The sequence below is a fragment of the Pinus tabuliformis genome, chromosome 5_2, assembly GCF_031772625.1.
Source record: "Pinus tabuliformis cultivar Carrire ecotype Pingquan chromosome 5_2, CPIR1, whole genome shotgun sequence".
Lineage (NCBI taxonomy): Eukaryota > Viridiplantae > Streptophyta > Pinopsida > Pinales > Pinaceae > Pinus > Pinus tabuliformis.
Window position 1 is genome coordinate 496,270,407 of NC_142306.1, and position 18,954 is coordinate 496,289,360.

At 35.0% G+C, this 18,954-nt stretch overlaps 1 protein-coding gene across 1 annotated transcript; it reads left to right on the plus strand.

Moving 5' to 3' along the window:
- The first annotated feature begins 627 nt into the window (after nt 1-627).
- Nucleotides 628-4,489, plus strand: LOC149159870 (glyceraldehyde-3-phosphate dehydrogenase GAPCP2, chloroplastic-like). The gene is given in 14 exon segments (XM_089434447.1): nt 628-707; nt 1,319-1,446; nt 1,594-1,632; nt 1,751-1,780; nt 2,002-2,170; nt 2,267-2,377; nt 2,415-2,521; nt 2,560-2,678; nt 2,788-2,936; nt 3,185-3,268; nt 3,353-3,412; nt 3,730-3,939; nt 4,188-4,271; nt 4,356-4,489. Coding segments are annotated over 14 exon segments (1,434 nt in total). The 3' UTR covers nt 4,420-4,489.
- Nucleotides 4,490-18,954: the final 14,465 nt, after the last annotated feature.

Here is an 18,954-nt window from a genome sequence, read left to right on the forward strand (position 1 = left end):
CATTCACATTCAAATCGTGGCTTTCCATAAACATGGAGAGGCTTGGAAGCGAGCCCAACTACAGCAAACGTGGCTGGACCTCCTCTGTAAGCGCCCATTTGGATAAACAAGTATGCAGCGCTCCCATAAGGATGAAACACCCTCTTGTTCGGATCTTCTTTCACATGAATTAACTCAGTGATTCTGCTGGTGCTGTTCATGACAATACCAGTATTATGCATTTTACTTGCCATGTTCATATCCTTCAGCTCTGTTTTTCTGATTTCGACACTGTATGCACCAGGGTTCGAATCTCCCTGGAGAAATGCTTGTGCCAGAGATTTACAGGAGGAGAAATCTTGTCTTCCAAATAGAAAATAGTGGCCTGCTATAAGCAAAAAACCCATAATTATAATCGTCTTCATGAAAAATTTAGCTCCCTTGCAGCTTGAAATAAATCCAGGGCCTGGATATTCCTTCTCTGTCTCTTTCTGTTTCTCCATTACCATCGCAAAATCGAACACAGGGCACCCCTAAAATCTAGAATTCTCTGTCACATCTAAGCCCAGAAGAAGACGATTAAATTAAACAGGGCAAGGCCTTTCTGAGCTGGAGCCGGCAGTCTGAGATACCAATTATCTCTGGAAAATGAAGGCAGAAAGACGCGCAGGAAAGTTCTCTAGCTTTTCTGTACCGTCAGGATCAACACAGAGGCTGAAACATCCCAGGTATTCCTATACGGCATATACTGGATGGTTCTTTGATTTCTTATCTTTACTTACAACGTATTCCAGCTTCGTCGCTCGATCATGGCGATCTTAGGGTGCAGGTAACGCGACACTTGGTATCCATGCGGTAGCATGAAGTCCAGCGGTCCAGCTATGGCGACTTTTATATATTTATATATTCTAATTGTCATATTATTTTATTTAATAATTTTTTATATAACTTTTAATTATTCGTTTTTTCTTTTTATTACTAGCCTGTTTATTACCACGTCCATATTTGCCCAGTCTTGATCCGACCATCTCTCGTTAGACTCTCGGTTTCTTGCCATGGGTGTGTAAAACACACCCTCATTGATTCTTTTGAGCAGATCTGCTGAATCCATCTCGGGAGGTTGATTGCCATGGGCTGAGTTGTAAGCATACATTGAGTTGTTGCTGAAACAGTAAAGATTGCATGTTTGTATCCTTACGTTTAAGTTGGAACTATGTTATTGGTATTACGGAATCTCGGGTGCGGCGCTTAATGCTGCAGTGGGTTCTGAAGATCCAGTGATAGTTTTACGGTGTTAAATTTGCTCTTTAATGTTAAGACTGGCATCTTCACCTTAAAGGGAGCAATATTCTCACAACGCTTTACGGGTAGGTAATGTGTTTTCGTGTTCTCTTAACAGATGTCAGAGTGCTAGGAATTTGCAGCCAGTTAGAGCTACTGCAACAGAGGCCCCTCCTAGAGTTCAAAGTAAGTACTAGCAAGCCCATTCTCTCTGTTGTCTTCTTTAGAACTAGAACAGGAAATAAATCAGATTGACAGATTTTGTCGTGGGCAATGTCTTGCATTTGGATTCAGTAATTACTAAAAAAATTTAATCATTCATTATTTTTGCAGGATCCTCGGGAAAGGAGAGGACCAAGATAGGAATAAATGGTGAGTACCTTTACTTATTGTTTCCTATGTGTAAATATTCTAATCAGATTGTGATATGTAACCCACACTGAGAATATTCACGATCAAACAAGTAAGATCAAAACTGTTCTATGTACAGGATTTGGTCGTATTGGGAGGCTGCTTTTGCATGACGATGTTTTTGTTTAAGTGACTTTATTTCTCTGGATTGTAAGGTGTGCTTGACTCTAGCAATTTGTTACTTAGCATGCAAGCAATTGCTGTAGGATAATTTCTCTACGTTGAGCAAGTTCCTTGGGTTAATTTCAGTGCATACTTTGAACTTTAACTTGATGGAATTTGTTCTTGTGCCTTATACCGTTCTGAATTTTCTTTTAAACCATTACTGTAGCATTCCTATTGACCGAAATTTGACTAAACTTCTGTTTTGCGGTTGTGGCTGGCAGGCTTACATGTTTAAGTATGATTCAACTCATGGGGTATACAAAGGGAGCTTGAATATTGTTGATGATACGACTCTTGAAATTGATGGTCACAGTATTACTGTCAATTCTAAAAGGTATGCCCCTTAACATTAACCAATGTGTAAATAAACACTGATAATTATGATTTAGAGAATAATGATGCTATGATCTCTTGGAAACCATTGCTACAGGGATCCTTCAGAGATTCCCTGGGGTAACTATGGAGCTGAGTATGTTGTAGAATCATCTGGAGCTTTTACAACAACCGAGAAGGCTTCTGCACATCTTAAGGTATACTTTTTGTGGTAATTTTTGTATTTTTTCTGTTTGCATCTATAGTTTTCCATCGACAAATGTACTTAAGATTGTTGCATCTATATTTTTCCATCGACAAATGTACTTCCTGCAAACATTGTCATTGAGTCATAACTATGTGTCAAAATTAGATCACCGTAAAAACTGAAACGAATACTCATGGACTGGCTACAGGTGGTGAATGAAGAATTTGGTATTGCTGAGGCCCTCATGACCACTGTTCATGCAACAACAGGTAGGCATGGGCCTCTTTGTTTTAAGTCCTGAATTTAAAATGATAATAAAGTTGTTATGAATTTCTTATGTTATTATCTGATGTGTATTCAGTTCTTGTACCTGTAATTTGTTTTTTGTTAAATGTATATATCTGACAAAGAAATGAAATTTCTATAAATAGCTACAGGCAGTTGGGAAGGTCCTTCCAGAGTTGAATGGAAAGCTAACTGGAATGGCTTTCCGTGTACCAACACCCAATGTCTCAGTTGTGGATCTGACATGTCGCCTTGAGAAACCAGCATCTTACGATGATATAAAAGCAGCAATGAAGTATTGTCCTTTTACCTTGCCACGATAAAACATTATATTGTTCCAAAATAGTTTCTGCTTTGAGTGCTCTTAGTGTCATCTTTAATTAAGCTTTGATTATGGCTTATGGTTTCTGCTCTGATAACTCTTAGTGTCATATTTTTACTCTTAATCATCTTGGAGCCTTAACTATGCTTCTTCACTGATCACTCTTAGTATCATATTTTAAAGCCTTGATTAGTATTATAATGTGTTGTATACATGGTCAGGGCCGCATCTGAAGGGTCGCTAAAAGGCATCCTTGGATACACTGATGAAGATGTTGTTTCGAATGATTTTGTAGGCGATGCAAGGTAAGAACTTGCATGAAATAGCTTAGTGGAATTTTGGTTTTGTATTTTAGATAAACGGCTGAATTTTCAAGTTTTCCTTTACAGGTCGAGTATCTTTGATGCTAAGGCTGGTATAGCCTTGAGTTCTACATTTGCGAAACACGTGTAATCTGTTAGTAGATGCCAAGGCATTTGGCATTTTCAGTGTGAGATTTGTTTTGTTAATGATATGGACTAATAAGCTTGACATTGCTTCTGCAGCAACCGAGTGGTGGACTTGATCTCCTCTGTCAGAATCAAAGAGTCATATAAGATCCTTTAGCCAGGATCTTTCTTCAAACTCAAAAGCTAGCACTTGGGAAGAGTTGTTTTCTAATTCCCCTGTTTCGACTCTCTCTCTCATTTAGTTTTATTGCCTTTATATCTGTTGAACTAAGTGGAATTTGCTGTTTGTAAGGCTTGCAATGAATAATGATTGTAAGGCTTGCAATGAATAATGATGGAGATTATAGGATATCTATGGTGACTTTTCGACATTATATTTTACAGGCAGTTGGGAAGATCCTTCCAGAGTTGAATGGAAAGCTAACTGGAATGGCTTTCCGTGTACCAACACCCAATGTCTCAGTTGTGGATCTGACATGTCGCCTTGAGAAACCAGCATCTTACGATGATATAAAAGCAGCAATGAAGTATTGTCCTTTTACCTTGCCACGATAAAACATTATATTGTTCCAAAATAGTTTCTGCTTTGAGTGCTCTTAGTGTCATCTTTAATTAAGCTTTGATTATGGCTTATGGTTTCTGCTCTGATAACTCTTAGTGTCATATTTTTACTCTTAATCATCTTGGAGCCTTAGCTATGCTTCTTCTCTGATCACTCTTAGTATCATATTTTAAAGCCTTGATTAGTATTATAATGTGTTGTATACATGGTCAGGGCCACATCTGAAGGGTCGCTAAAAGGCATCCTTGGATACACTGATGAAGATGTCGTTTCGAATGATTTTGTAGGCGATGCAAGGTAAGAACTTGCATGAAATAGCTTAGTGGAATTTTGGTTTTGTATTTTAGATAAACGGCTAAATTTTCAAGTTTTCCTTTATAGGTCGAGTATCTTTGATGCTAAGGCTGGTATAGCCTTGAGTTCTACATTTGTGAAACACGTGTAATCTGTTAGTAGATGCCAAGGCATTTGGCATTTTCAGTGTGAGATTTGTTTTGTTAATGATATGGACTAATAAGCTTGACATTGCTTCTGCAGCAACCGAGTGGTGGACTTGATCTCACACATGGCTTTAGTTTGCCTACTTGGGTTCTGGCTGACATTCTGTCTAGCCTCATTTGGTCGATGTGTGTTATGTTATAATCTGTTCGTTTTATGTTAACTTGATGCAGGGACTCGCTGCCTCGCAGCTGTCCTTGTTAATTTTAGAGTAGGTTAGGCCTTATTTGTAACATTTATGTCTCCATAATCACTCATTATTGTGGATTTACTAATGTAATTTGAATTTCAAATACAATTGAGGCAACTACTTAGTTTTAGAGTAAGATAAGCCTCCGGTAACATTGTTGTCTCCCAGATCACTCAATATTGTTGATTTAATAGAAAGCTCCAATTTAATATGAATATCGAAGGCACTAGAAGCTTACCTAACGTCGTGTATATTTTCCTTCACAATTCCTCCCTCAGTGCTGAATTTCTATCCTTAATACATGATTCACGTCTACCTTCATTAATTTTAATAGGTATTATAAAGTTTGATTGGATTTGATACATATCATTGCATATGAATCCCAATAGAATAGTTTTAATTAATAATTAGTTTTTTTTTGTGTCAGCAGGATATAGATATATATATATATATTATTTGTTAAATTAAAATAAGTTAAAATATGAATATTTTATTATTTCTAAAATAATTAACATTTATACATATATAATTATGTGATATGTTTTTTTAGTAAACATTTATGGGATTTAAATCTTATAATTTACTTAATACTTCATAACACAATGTTAGTCATTTGAGTTTGCCTAATTTCAACGACATCAAGAAGAACTAGCTACCTGACCTCCCATTAGTGAGTTGCTTTAGCAAAGAAAAATCGACCATTTGAGCTAACCATTGTGGCTTAATTATAAAATTAATTAACATAGAAGTTAAATATATATTCATTAGAACGAGATTTTCACAACCATGAGCTTCTGAAAATTTATAAATAGGTTTTATTATAGTACCATCTACCAATATCATAAATTATCAATGTTAGAATAATGTAGAAATGGAAGAGTCTAGAAATATTCTAGATCTATGTGAGTTACAAGGTATTGTTCTAGAAGTCATTTTTTCCAATGTAAGTGAATTGTAGCTGAGTAAGTCTCCATATTCCATGTTGTTATGTCCATCGAGTCTAGTAATCCATCATTATATAATGGGAACATTGTGAGGTATTTGGTGTGAGAAGGCTTAGGCCTGAATTAATAAAACGTGTTATATTGTTGTTTGTTTTTTTGTTTTTCCAATTTGGTATCAAAGCAAGGTTGGCCAATATCTTAGAGATATGTTCCAAATTTGAATTATCATAGAGGATGTTATCTAGATTGATTTGTTTTGGTGCATTGTTAGATGCTGTTCTGCTTTGCTGACTGGGATCTACAATTGGAGCTGCGTGTGTGTGGGTGTTGTAGATCTGCATGTGGTTGTTTTCATTTCTTTGTGTGGAGAATATAAGTGTTTGTGTTGTGCCCCAGTGGGAGTGTGCATTGAAAGAACTAAAACCTATTATGTGGTGTGAAAATATAGATATGATATCCTTTTATGTTATATTCTCCGTACAGAGGAATTATGGAGGTAGACTGTGTTTGGGGGATGTGTGGTTGTAACCCCAACAAATTGGTGTGATATATGTGGCTGAAATCGGTCAGATATACAAGAGGAATTTTCATGTGGTTGATATTGTGTAAATATCGTGTGTGTGCCCAAGATTGATTTGCATAGACAAGTGTGATTTTTTTTAGTGTTGGCTATATACAACTCTTGCCTACGATTAAGTGTTTTTATGTTTGCAATATATTTTAATATCGTTTCTTTTTATTTCTAGAGTTCCCTTATTTCAGTTTGGGCTTCTTAATTTGTCGGTGGGACGTATTCTCAGGCCTTGCCATGGGTTCCCTACAGTATATTGGTTCAAGGCAAAAGAACAAGCATCTTAAAGGCTGACTATTGATTGTGTCTTGGAGATGGGGCTAGAACCTAGCTGGATTAGTGAATTCACAACTCAAGGTTGGAGATGATTTTGTTTAATGTCACGAAGTTTGATGTTTTCACTACAAAAGATAGAGGTCGAGTCTACAATAGAGGCCTCTGGTTGGACATAGAAGGGGATGCAAGTATCCTTGTTTTACATAGAAGATGATGCAAGGGGAGTAAATAAAACACTACTATAAGAGTGTCACCAATATCTATCAAAATGATTCTAGAGTCAAGATCTCGAGGAGGGAATCATTTATGTAGAAAGTGAAAGGATAATGATGGCCAAAGGTAGAATACGATGAGTTTGGTCTAAAATTAATAATCCTCATATTATTTTTAAAGTGGTAGTCGCATTAGTTATGAATTGGCCACATATTTATATAAATATTTATTTGTGGAAACATTATTTAATTTTGATCTTTATTGGTATGAGGTTATGTGTGAAGAAGTGTGGTTGCATATAAGGTGTTCATTGTTTGAGATTTGAAACATTGTGAAGTTATTCGCTGGTGGTTTGAGAAGTTGTTCACTATGTTGAAGTGGTTGTGTGAAAAATGGGTGCCAAGAGTTCTTTATGAACGCTATGTTGGAGCTGTGCCTTTGAAAGTAATTTGTTGGTAGCAAAGGGATGAGGAAATTCCATGTTGGTGATTAGAGTAAATGTCTGTTAAGTGAGTTTTGTGACTAGTGATTTGGTTGCAGTAAGTAGAGGGCATCACTGTTGTGTATAGGATCAGTCATGACCAACCCTATGACATGAAGCTTTCCCATGAGAGATTGAGTGCATGGAGCCTATGGCTAGTTGTGTTGGTTGTTTTATGGTCACATAGATTCGACCTAATGTGAAGTAACCAACCATGATGAATGGTTATGTATTAAAAGTAATGGAAATGTGGTGGAAAAGAAAAAATTATTTGAGTTTCGTCTGAATTGGTAGTTGATAGAAGAATAATGCACAACAGTGGGGTTAACAAATGATATTTAAATATTTGAAACAGAAGTAACAAAGGGTAGACGAAGAAGAGGAAATGTTTCCAGCCATAGAAGCCATGCATAATTAAGACATGAATCCAAATATATATTTAAATTAGCCCGAAGAACTTGAAGAAACTAGTGCAATATTGAAATGATTAATTCTAGTTATGTCATCTTTAGTAGGTAAAAATTTAAACTTTTGGCAATGGAAATGGAAGTATTACTTAGTTCATTATATTTATCTCAATTTTCTCAAGAAAATTCTATAAATTCCCATGATAGAAGTAAAGGTGTAGTAACATTGCTTCTTATTATATCAACATTGCATGAAAACATGTTCTCTAGTATTTTGCATGAATTTGGTGAAGTATGTAATGTAAAAATATATTGGGATATTCTTGAAATGAAGTACAACATGAAGTGTAGTGAGAAAGTTGAAGTTGATGAAAGTGTTGCTTACCATGGTGATTGTGTTGAAAGTACCATAACTAAAATCGAGAGAGAAACTACAATGATTAATGAAGAAAGTAGGTTTGTAGTTGATAGTAAAATATCATGTGATAGTAAGGAAACTCTCGATGATACAGTATTTAATAATGAATGTGCAACAACTTATTAACCACTATGTGAATACTTGGTAAATTTAGTTAAATACGATGTTTAAAACTTTTCAAGTGAAGGTTGGTTACAAATGCTACATGAGAAGAAATTTGTAGATGAGTTGTTAAGCGGAAGAGTAAATATGCTTGTAGAACAATTGGATGAGACAGATGAAACTAAGTACATATATTTGGCAAAGGAAAACAATAGTGCATACATCTGAAGAAGTTCATGGCATTCTAATGCATTGGAGCCCTAAAGAAATCAGACTTTACTATGAGCTAATGTGGCGGCAATCCATTGAATTTTGCAGAGATGAATATAATGACAAATAGCAGCAACCCAATTATGAATATAATGAAGAATTTACAAGAATTGTAGACAAATTCAAGTCCCATGAACCTGATGAAGTATTGCAAATGATGAGGAAAAGACCACAACCTAGTTGCAACATGCAGTTAAGCAAAAGCAAACCAAGGATGAAGCATCATCACTAGTTAACAATAAGAAAAGTCAATATGAAGTTGTTAAAGTCAAATTGTAAGCCTAGATGAGACTTAGACCAATATACATTCTTACTTATGTTATATATTGTAGCAAATAAATTTCTCCATTAAGGGGGTATGTTAGAATAATGCAGAAATGGAAGATTCTAGAAACGTTCTAGATCTATGTGAGTTACGAGGTATTGTTCTATAATTCATTGTTTTCCAATGTAAGTGAGTTGTAACTGAGTTAAAGTCTCTATATTCCATGTTGTTATGTCCATCGAATATATTAATCCATCATTATATGTTAGACACATTGTGATGTATTTGGTGTGAGCAACTTAGACCTGAATTAATAAAAAGTGTTTTGTTGTTGTTGTTGTTTTTTATTTTTCTAATTATCAATACCACATATCAAAAAAACCCTAATTCATTCTATAGGAAACTTCTTCATATGCCACTTCTTTAATTAATCAATTTAATTAAAATATTGAAAAGAGCATAACAACTTTGATAGTAAATCCCAACCATCCATTTGTATATACTATTTCTTATATTTTAGAATATTCCATGCAAAATAAATTGCAACCATCCAATAAATAAATATTCATAATTAAGTTAAAATTATATAAGATGTCCCGGATGCGGGTGATTTCACCGCGCGATAGGCATGTGGCTCGTCACATGGGCAGGTGTCAGCCCGGACGAGCCACAATGAAACAGCACGCAGGCACAGTTAATGCGATTAAGGGAGAGGTAACTTGGGTTTTAAAGCCCGTCTCTTCGGCATTCATTGCGCAGCAGAGAGCGATGTTGATGGCGCTCCTTAAACCTGAACCCAATGCCGCCTTCCCGCATTCCTTCAAGCCATCTGAGCAAGTGCTGGCAGAGACGGAACATTCTCTGGTTCAGTGTAAGATTTCTCAGAGGAATTCTTATCTGGAGATGCAGAGAGAAAGGCCCAGGATGAGCAGTCGTCATGGCGGCTCCAGGGGACGTGCTGCAACACAGAGGCCAGTCGTTTCGCCTTCCTCCTCGGTGGAAATCACTTCTGAGCAGCATAGGAACTCAAGCAGACTTGCAGGCCGCAGCAATATGCGAGTGTGGGGAGAAATTATGGACTGTGGACATGTGGAGCATCCGGCTGTTCGCTACCGGATCCCCTGCACTCTGGAGAACAACACTCTCATTGTCTCAGTCTCGGTGGAACATTGCAGCAGTCTCAGGGGGCAATTGGAAGACCTGAATGTGCCAATGGTTGATATGCAAGTTCCTGCGGTTGATATGAGGCGGCCAACTAGAGAAGACATTCCCCCAGCCACACAAGCAGCTGATGCTGGCCCCAGTGAGCCGGTACAGAAGTCTTTGCTCTCGGACACGGAGAAATCCCAGAAGCTCAAAGGCAAAATGAAGGATGAGCCTTACACAACTGATGAGGATTAGCTCAGCCAACATTCTGATCTTCGCTGTCGGGAAAGGAACGCAACTCTCTGTTCGTCTCTTTTGCTCTCTTCGTCTGTTTGTCATTCTGTCGATGTATGTGTCCAATGTGTCGATTTTTATGCCCACTGTGTTAGTTTATATGTTGTCTGTCGATTTATGTACCCACTGTGTCGATTCCTATGTCCACTGTGTCGGAACTTTGCACCGTGTTGATCCATTTTTGTAACAGTGTCATCACTGAAAGGTCCATTATGGAGAAATTGCCAATCTCTCTGGAGATGCAGGGCCTCTGCCCTGATGTAAAAATTGCTGTAATTTTTGATATTTTGTAATATAAATAGCTTAGTCTTACGCAGAAAAAAAAATTATATAAGATGTATTCCAATATATACCTAAAAAACAAACTCCACACAAACCAATTCATGTATTCCCTATAAAAAATTTAAAAATATAATTAAGATGATCACATGTCATAATCAATCAAATAACTAACCTTTAAATGTAACAGACTAAAGTGTGTTGTTGTTTTCAACAATGCAATGATATTGTTTCCCTTTCCTTTGTATTTGGAGATCCATTATCTACTAACACACCTCAAATGAATTATCTTAAATTTATCATCCTCCTTTATAGACCGCATAAGATCTATATTGTCACAAAATAACTATTCACATTCATAAAAATCATTAATCCTTTAGTCATAATAGTTTTCGTTCATCTTAAATTTAAGTTTCCTACACCTATTTTCTTCAATGTACTTTTTTCAGTGTACTTCTCCATTAGTAGGAAAAAGAAATTTGTGTATTTTTGTGCAAATACTATTCATTTTTTAGGAAATTAGAATATTCCTTCATCCTAAAATTATTGTGTTGCATATGTGATATTCGTTGTGATGAGATATGGACAGAATATTATTATTTCAAGATTATCATTATGTTAACTGTCATATACAAGATTAATAAAACAACCTGTTAGATTGTTCATGAGGCCGCCATCCCTATAGTGATTCAAAAGTGAGATCTAATATCACACTTATATGAAAACCCTATGAATTTATGGGATTCAATGTTGAAAGACGAAACCTTTTGTACCCATGCTAAGTGAGAAAGATAAGATAAATTTCATTTAGGAATTTGCAATAGAGACAAGAAAGAGATTTTACTCAAGAATCTAAAATAGAAAAAGAAAAAAGAAATATTTTGAAATATGTAATGAAGATAAAATAAAGTTTATTCAAGAATCTATAATCAACATAATGATGGAATAACCTAAACTAAATATTTATAACGTAGAAAACAAGAAAAATAAATTATTGTGTTTTCCCCGCCTCATTATAGGTTACAAACATAGAATTCAACCAACTCCTTGAAGTTGGAATCACTCTGAATCATATCTGGTTTTTTGTTTTCCAACATCCACGCCAAATGATTGAATGACACCACCTCACAGGAAACTAAGAAGTTGTATCTGAAACTCTCAATAATGGATGATTCACATAATGGGCATTTATGTAATATTGTTTCCAATACTTACCAACATAAACTATTTTACATCCCTCGGGCGTTTCGTGTGGTTTGTCATTATTTGTGCAGATGAAATGAGATGGATTTATTTATACAAATGTTGGTGCTAAAAATTTATCCCAATCATAAGCATCATCATTAAGTAGATCATAAATGGAAGTGAGATGACTGTGTGAACATCCCACCCTAAGAAAACTTTTCCAACGCTTGATAATTATCTTGATATTGTTCATCTTATGGCTTAATTCCAGTAGCATCCCCAATGGAAAACATTTCATGGCTTGGGGGATGCCCAACTAATGTGAGATACGTTAAATACTCTTTTATATGATTTCCTTTGGAAGAGGTGAATTGCAAACAAAGATCAATATGGGGATTCCATCTGAGTTGTGTCATCTAGTATTCAAGAGGGACATATTTCTAATATAGCACATGGATGGAAGAAATTTGCAATAATGTATGGTCAAAATTCCTTGGCTATAGCTAAGTTTGAAAGTGTAGAAGATTTTGAAGCATTGGATCTCTGTATAAATATGAATTCTTTTTAGAAATACATTTATAATACTGTGTGGAAACTTGTAATTAAAATTAAGGAGGGACAAAATATGAAAGAAATGTGTAACTCTCAGGTGAGTCTAGATCAAATTGGAGAGTTTCTTCACTCAACACTCCACATTCAATCAACCCTAAATGTCATACATATAGGATTACAAATCAGTTAAGAATTTATAATAATCTCCTTAAAAAAAGGATTTAAGAACTAAATAAGCTCCATAATCTCAACAAAACACAACTAACAATAATGTAGAACAATCTACATTTCTCCATTATTACAAGTCTCCCCCTAAATGGAGAAATGTATCAAAGCATAACATAGAAAACATGCCCACTGGTTTAAGTCTCAACCATACTTACAAACTGTGACAAAGTGTTCAAGTATTTTATTTTGACTTTCTTTGTTGCAACACGTTGATGAAAATTTTTCTTGAATTTGTTGCTCCAAAATTTGGTGTTTCCAACTTGGTTCTTCTTATCACAAACTCTGGATATTGCTTCTTGCTCCAAATGGGGTGATGCCAATTCATTTCAACTTTCTCAACAAATTCAGTTCCACCATTGTATGTTTTCAACTCTTTTTCAATGGACTGCTCCCACATCAATCCACAGTAATGTTTAATTTCTTCAGGGCTCCAGTACACAAAAAATTCATTAACTTTTTCATCTTCTACATTGTCCATTATTTCTTCAACATTCATTGTTTGAAATTCTGTGAAAACTCCATTAAAACGTGGTGCTTCAAGCCATGCTTTAATGAACTGTAATTCATGTTCAAACTTGCTTGTTCCCTTAACATGTTCTTCTACCTACGCTATTATAACAAGGCTCTCATTATGATTTTTTGCTTCTTCTATTGCTATGGGAAGATCATCAACCGCTTGGTCTTCTAAAGGAAACAACAATTTATGAATCAACTTCTTTTCAATGATAACTTGCAATTTGTCTTCATAAAACAAGTATCCTTCATCAAATTTTCTTGTTATTGTAAATTCCGCTTTATCTTCAACAACCATAGTTGTTGCATTTACAGCCTCTACTTCAAAGAAGCTATTCACTTTCTTCAACTCATCAGTTGCTGCTATGTCCTCCACAACTTTTCTCTCTTCCTTCTCTACATTTTTCTATAGGTCTGCTACTAAATATCCACCTTCATCTTGATCATCTTTCTCACTATACTTCATTTCAGGAATTCCATATTCTGCCTCTTCCTTATAATACTTCTTCCTAAACAATTTAAACTATCTATGTAATTGTTTATGTTTTCGTTTCCTACATATCACTTCTATGCATGCTCCTTCTGTTACCTCCAACAAATATGCATTTCCATTATTTTATTTGTGTTGTTCTATCCAAATATGGAATAAATTAACCCTCTTTCTTTAAGAACCAAAATAATAAACTTTGGATGCTTTAATGAACATACAACTTTTCTCGTTTTTACCAAACGAAAGACCCTTCATGCCATTCAAAAACTCAATGATATTTCAATAGTATCACTATATAGAATGAGGCATTCATGGTAAACAACCATTTTTTATTATTTAAAAAAGTGTTCTGATATAACTAGAATTTGGAGGGTGAACAATAAATTCTAAGTCAGGTTTTACCACGCAACTCAGTTTTGCAGCTCCCTTAGTGATTCACTCTTGCTATTGGTATTCCACAACATATGTGCTCCTTTACATTAAATCTCCACCTTCACCTGCCCAAAGTCATCAAGGAATTCCTTAAGTGATTGGTCAAGCACCTTCATAGAGTCACTTTCTAGCTCACAGTAGAGACCATAGATTATGGCACATGGCCAACAATAGCCATAACACATCCAATGATACAATAATCAAGTTGACACATAAACAATGCATTCAATTAGCCACACAAAATCCATGCCAATTCCAATGCACCACCCCAAGCTCAACCCTTGACTTAGCACACAAGAACCACATGTGATTTTACATTAACCAATCATGGGCTAGTCACACCAACTTCACTTATATTACACAAATCAATGATGAGAAGAAAAAATGCATTCAATTGGCCTTCTTCACATGCAATAATACACAATGTTGATACAAGATTGATTTGTGCCTCCTCCAATGCTCAATGCATAACAAGATAATAGGGGATGTGCCTGTTATATGAAAAATTGCTCCAACGCTCAATATCCAATGCTAACTAGTGTGTAGGTCGATGTCATTCAATCAACACCCTTCACACCACAGGGTTTCTTCACACGTTTTAGGCTCCACGACATCCACATCTTACACACTGGTAATGCACAATAATTAGAGAGTTTCATCAAAATTCTCGAACAAGCTACAACATCTTTCCTTAGATCAGTTAAACTCTGTAATGTTCAGTTTGGGACTTGACATTACTCGGGTCTTCCGCAACACTAGTGTGGGTCTTCCTCAATGCCAAGTCTTCATGTTTCTTTAAATTCGCACAGGTTTACAAGGTTGACCTATCCATGCACGTGTAGGTGGCCTAGCCACACACATGTGACCATTGGACAATAAAAAGTCACTTCATCTCTTTATAAAATCACTACACTAGTCAATGTTAACCAATAAGTCTATGTTCACCACTTTACTTTCACCCATTGTTCCACTCCCATAGGGAACCTCACTTACTACACTATTAGTTCACAAGTAGTGGTCCATGACTTGTAGAGTACCAGACCTCCAACACCAAGTTGAACAATGACCCTCATCAGAGATGAACAAGGGATCAGCAACGCTTAACATGACTTACAACTTCACATTGAAAGGCTGAGATATATTTTTCACCATTACTAGTAAATGAGATCTAGACCATGAAGATGATGATGACTGAAGAAGGCATAAGAGCCTGCCAAAATCCTGTTATGAAGATGCTCATTAGGTAGATATGGGAGATAAATACAAATTGAAATATTGAATGTCGATGAAAGGGAGAAATTATTGGTCACTTACCCTTTACACCACTAGAAAGGAACACAAACCAACAAAATTTAATTTTGGAATCCCAACAAGCCGGAATTTAACTCCTTCACAAGCTTTAAGAAGTGGAAAACACAAATGTAATGCTATATAAAACAAACACCTCTATGATAACCATAATGGAGGTACCCACTTTCAGCTTCTCCTATCTTCACCCTCAACACATAAGAATTGGTTCCACATGTGGGACAACAGTTACCTCTCACAAGACACACCCAATACCAATAACTTCTCAAACAATGACATGCTCCCAACCTTGACTACGAACCAAACTAGTGCTTGTTGTCAAACCACACTGGACCGCTCCACATTCACGACACTAGCCGTTCACACACAAGCTATGTCTTTTGATTCACACTCTCCAATGTTCCTCCACACACAGACCTTTCAACATGATCCACCAAGATCCTTATACATCAATGGCTCCTCACATATTCAACTCAACTTTCCTTTGTGCTTCACACCTAATACTTCACATCACAACAAGCACACAACGTCCTACTCCTCACACATTTGCAAGACTGACTCCTCGCCTACACACTCCTGTAAATAAATCAATCATGGCAGTGGTCACTTCAACAAACACTTTTACAATAGTCTTCTTCCATGGCTATACACGTAATCTCAACAATGAATCCACACAATACTCATGAAGTAAATTTTTTTATTGCCCTCATTCAAAATATTTATACTATGTTATTTACAAAACCACGACATTGACAATGACATGATAATGATGTAATATCTCATCCATATCTACAACAAAATTTATGATGCGCATAATTTCATATTCGCGTAACTATCACTTTCGTCATAAAGTTTCTTATTACTATCATTCAAAATACAATATTAGGTTATTAAATGTGAGATGTTTAAGGAATCAACATATTATGCTAATTATTCATTAAGCTTAAGATACACTGTAAAATTAAGGTATGGTATATAAGAGTAAACTTAAGATATGGAATATTTTAATTTTATTTTTGATTGATAATACTATAATTTTTGTAAAATATTAAAATATATTTTAAATTTTATATTTATTCTAAAAAGTTTATTGTCTATTATTTTTTCATATATTTTTATAAAGAAAACTATTTTACATTTTGTTAAATTATTTTCATGCTTTTTTTGGTGTAAAATCTCATCTATTTACATGAGTGAAAATGTTACAAATCTAATGTGTATAATGAATATTGAGTATCAAGAATTAATTAAAATTTAATGGTCATTGATAACCACCTTTTTATTCTTTATTCATTGTGGATCTATGTTTTGGAAAAAAAAAGGTGTGATTATCACAAAATATGGGGAACCTTTGTGTTGTAGGAAAATCATTTATTCGCTAACATAATTATTGTTAAGTCAGAGAGGAATACTAATAATAACAATTCTTATTATTTTGACTCATCTTGCTCTTTCCATGGAAGGAATGTGTAGATGCCCTCAAGGAGAGTTGAGGGAGAAGGCAACAAAAGAAACACTAACAAATATATCTTTGTTGGAAGAATCTTTTGGAACCCCCTTTGAAGGATGAAAGGGAAACCCATTCTTCAATGGAGAGTGCTTTGGAGAAATGGACATCATGTTGGGAGCTCAAATCATGTGGCTCCAAGCAGTGGAGGCTATGAGTGGAGTGAAATTGATAGATACTGAAACCACGCCTTTCCTCCACACTTGTCTTCTCTGTTTTAGTAATGTTCACTATGTAACGAAATCCCTTCCTTAGTTTCAAAAATATCTATGATTGGTATATCCGTTGAGCATGAATGCTCTAAAACGAGGTTGTTGGTGACTGCATTTCAATGAAGTCATTCAACCTTAAACCTGCATGGTGTTATGCTAGCTTGCAACTCATAGATTTCATGGATATTGTGCACAAGAGATAAGTATTCATGCCATTATTCTTGAAAGAAGAGATTTCATATGAATATTTTTCATTTAAAAAGAAAGGAAGTATCCATTTTCATAATATAAAAATGTGTATATAAATACATTTTTCATAAAACAATTAGCCACATTATTTTGTTGGAAAGACAACATGGTAAAAGATAAATTAACTATGCTAATCTTTTGGAAAAGAATGAATATGAATCTTTTGCATAAAATATAAGAAACCATTGTTATTTATTGAAAGATTACATATGAATTATTGTGCATGAGATGATAAGAGTCAAGTTTATTTTCATGAAACCTTGCATATGAATCTTGTGCATACATAGATAAGAACCCATGTTATTTTTCTTAAAAAGATTATGTGTTTGTATGAACATATGTAATTCCTATTGTGTGAGATTTATTGAGAAAGAATATGTATTCATATGCAGAAGAATAGTAGCTATCATGATATTAGCTTCCTTTTGAAAAGAATAGTTGTTTACATGCATCAAAACAATGGCTATTGTGCTAGCTTTCCTTTAAAAATATGGGTAGTTGTGATGGTTTATTTTTTGGAAAAGAGTGTTCTCTTGTGCAAAAGAAAATAATAGTAGTTTTGGTGTTTATATTTTGGAAATATATCCCTTTTCTTATGCGAAGAGATAGTGATACCCATGGTGAATCTTTTAAATATTACCATATTCTTATAAAATGTAACTATTCCCTCTCTTATAATGCAGCATTCTTCTTTATTAATCCCAATGTCATATTTTACAGATTCAAAGATCAATTGTCCCTACACCCATGGGGCCTTAAGGCCAGTGGATCTACAAGACACTCCTTTAAAATCTCAAGGTTCACTCACAGGAGTCATTACCTTATTTTTAAATCTATCGGCTACCCATGCTAGTCTAATCTATTAAAGTAAAAAGAAACAATCCAACTCTAAATCTTACAAAAAAAATGAGCGTAGCTAAGTGAAGTAACAACCCATACCTTCTGCAATCTTTTGGCATCCAATTTCATTGCATTAAATTCAATATCTCCTCATATATATAACTTCATATCTGTTGGATCTCAAATCAAATGGTATATTTGTTATTCCAAGAAAAAAATTGTAACTTTGTAAAAATAAAAAGTATTCATATTTTGTGAGTGCTACTAGGCACATATACATTCAAGCAAAAAATAACTCCTAAGCTAACTTTTATTTGAAATATTTTACCATCTCTTACATACAAAAGGGTGTTTATTCCTATTATAGGGCCCTTAAAATTTTCATGGAATCAAAAAAATGACCATCATAACGAGCATAAACTCTGTCTATCACAGTTTCAAGAAGATAGAAAGAAAAACATCATATAGAGCACCTATTTAAATAGTAAAAACAATAACAAAAAAAAAAGATATTAAGACTAGATGAGAAAACATTTTGGATTTTTTGGATGATCCCCTTCCTCCATATGTTCTGCCAGCTCCAAGGCTTTTGCAACTTCAATATCTTGTTTTAAAAGGTTGTTAGCCAACAGGACGTGTTCCTGATAAAGATGTGTGCGATAGAAGCCTAATTTGTTCTAGGAATGGTTGAATGTATATACTATGAATCTTTTCATCTTCAATCAATGGTCAACTTCAAATCAACAAATACTTGAAGACAATCCATCCTTTCTCCACTGTAATTCTTAGTAGTGTAGCCAATGTCCTATGCTCTGCCCATTTATTAGAGCCCATTCCATGACCTAGTTAAAGGAAAAATTATTGGTATCTGAGTAGAACAAGATGCCTCCAACACCACACTTGTTGGGGTTTCCTTGGTTTTATCCATCAAATAAACCCAAGGACTAGTTTTATTTAGTCGTCCCTATTTTTTTGGAGGGTTTGAACTTTGGCTTTTGGAGAGATATTGATATCATCATAAATATATTTGATTTTTAAAGAAAACTTCGAAGGGTGAGAGACTTTCCGTGAAAAAGAAATTATAGATACACAAAGAAACAACACCAGGGA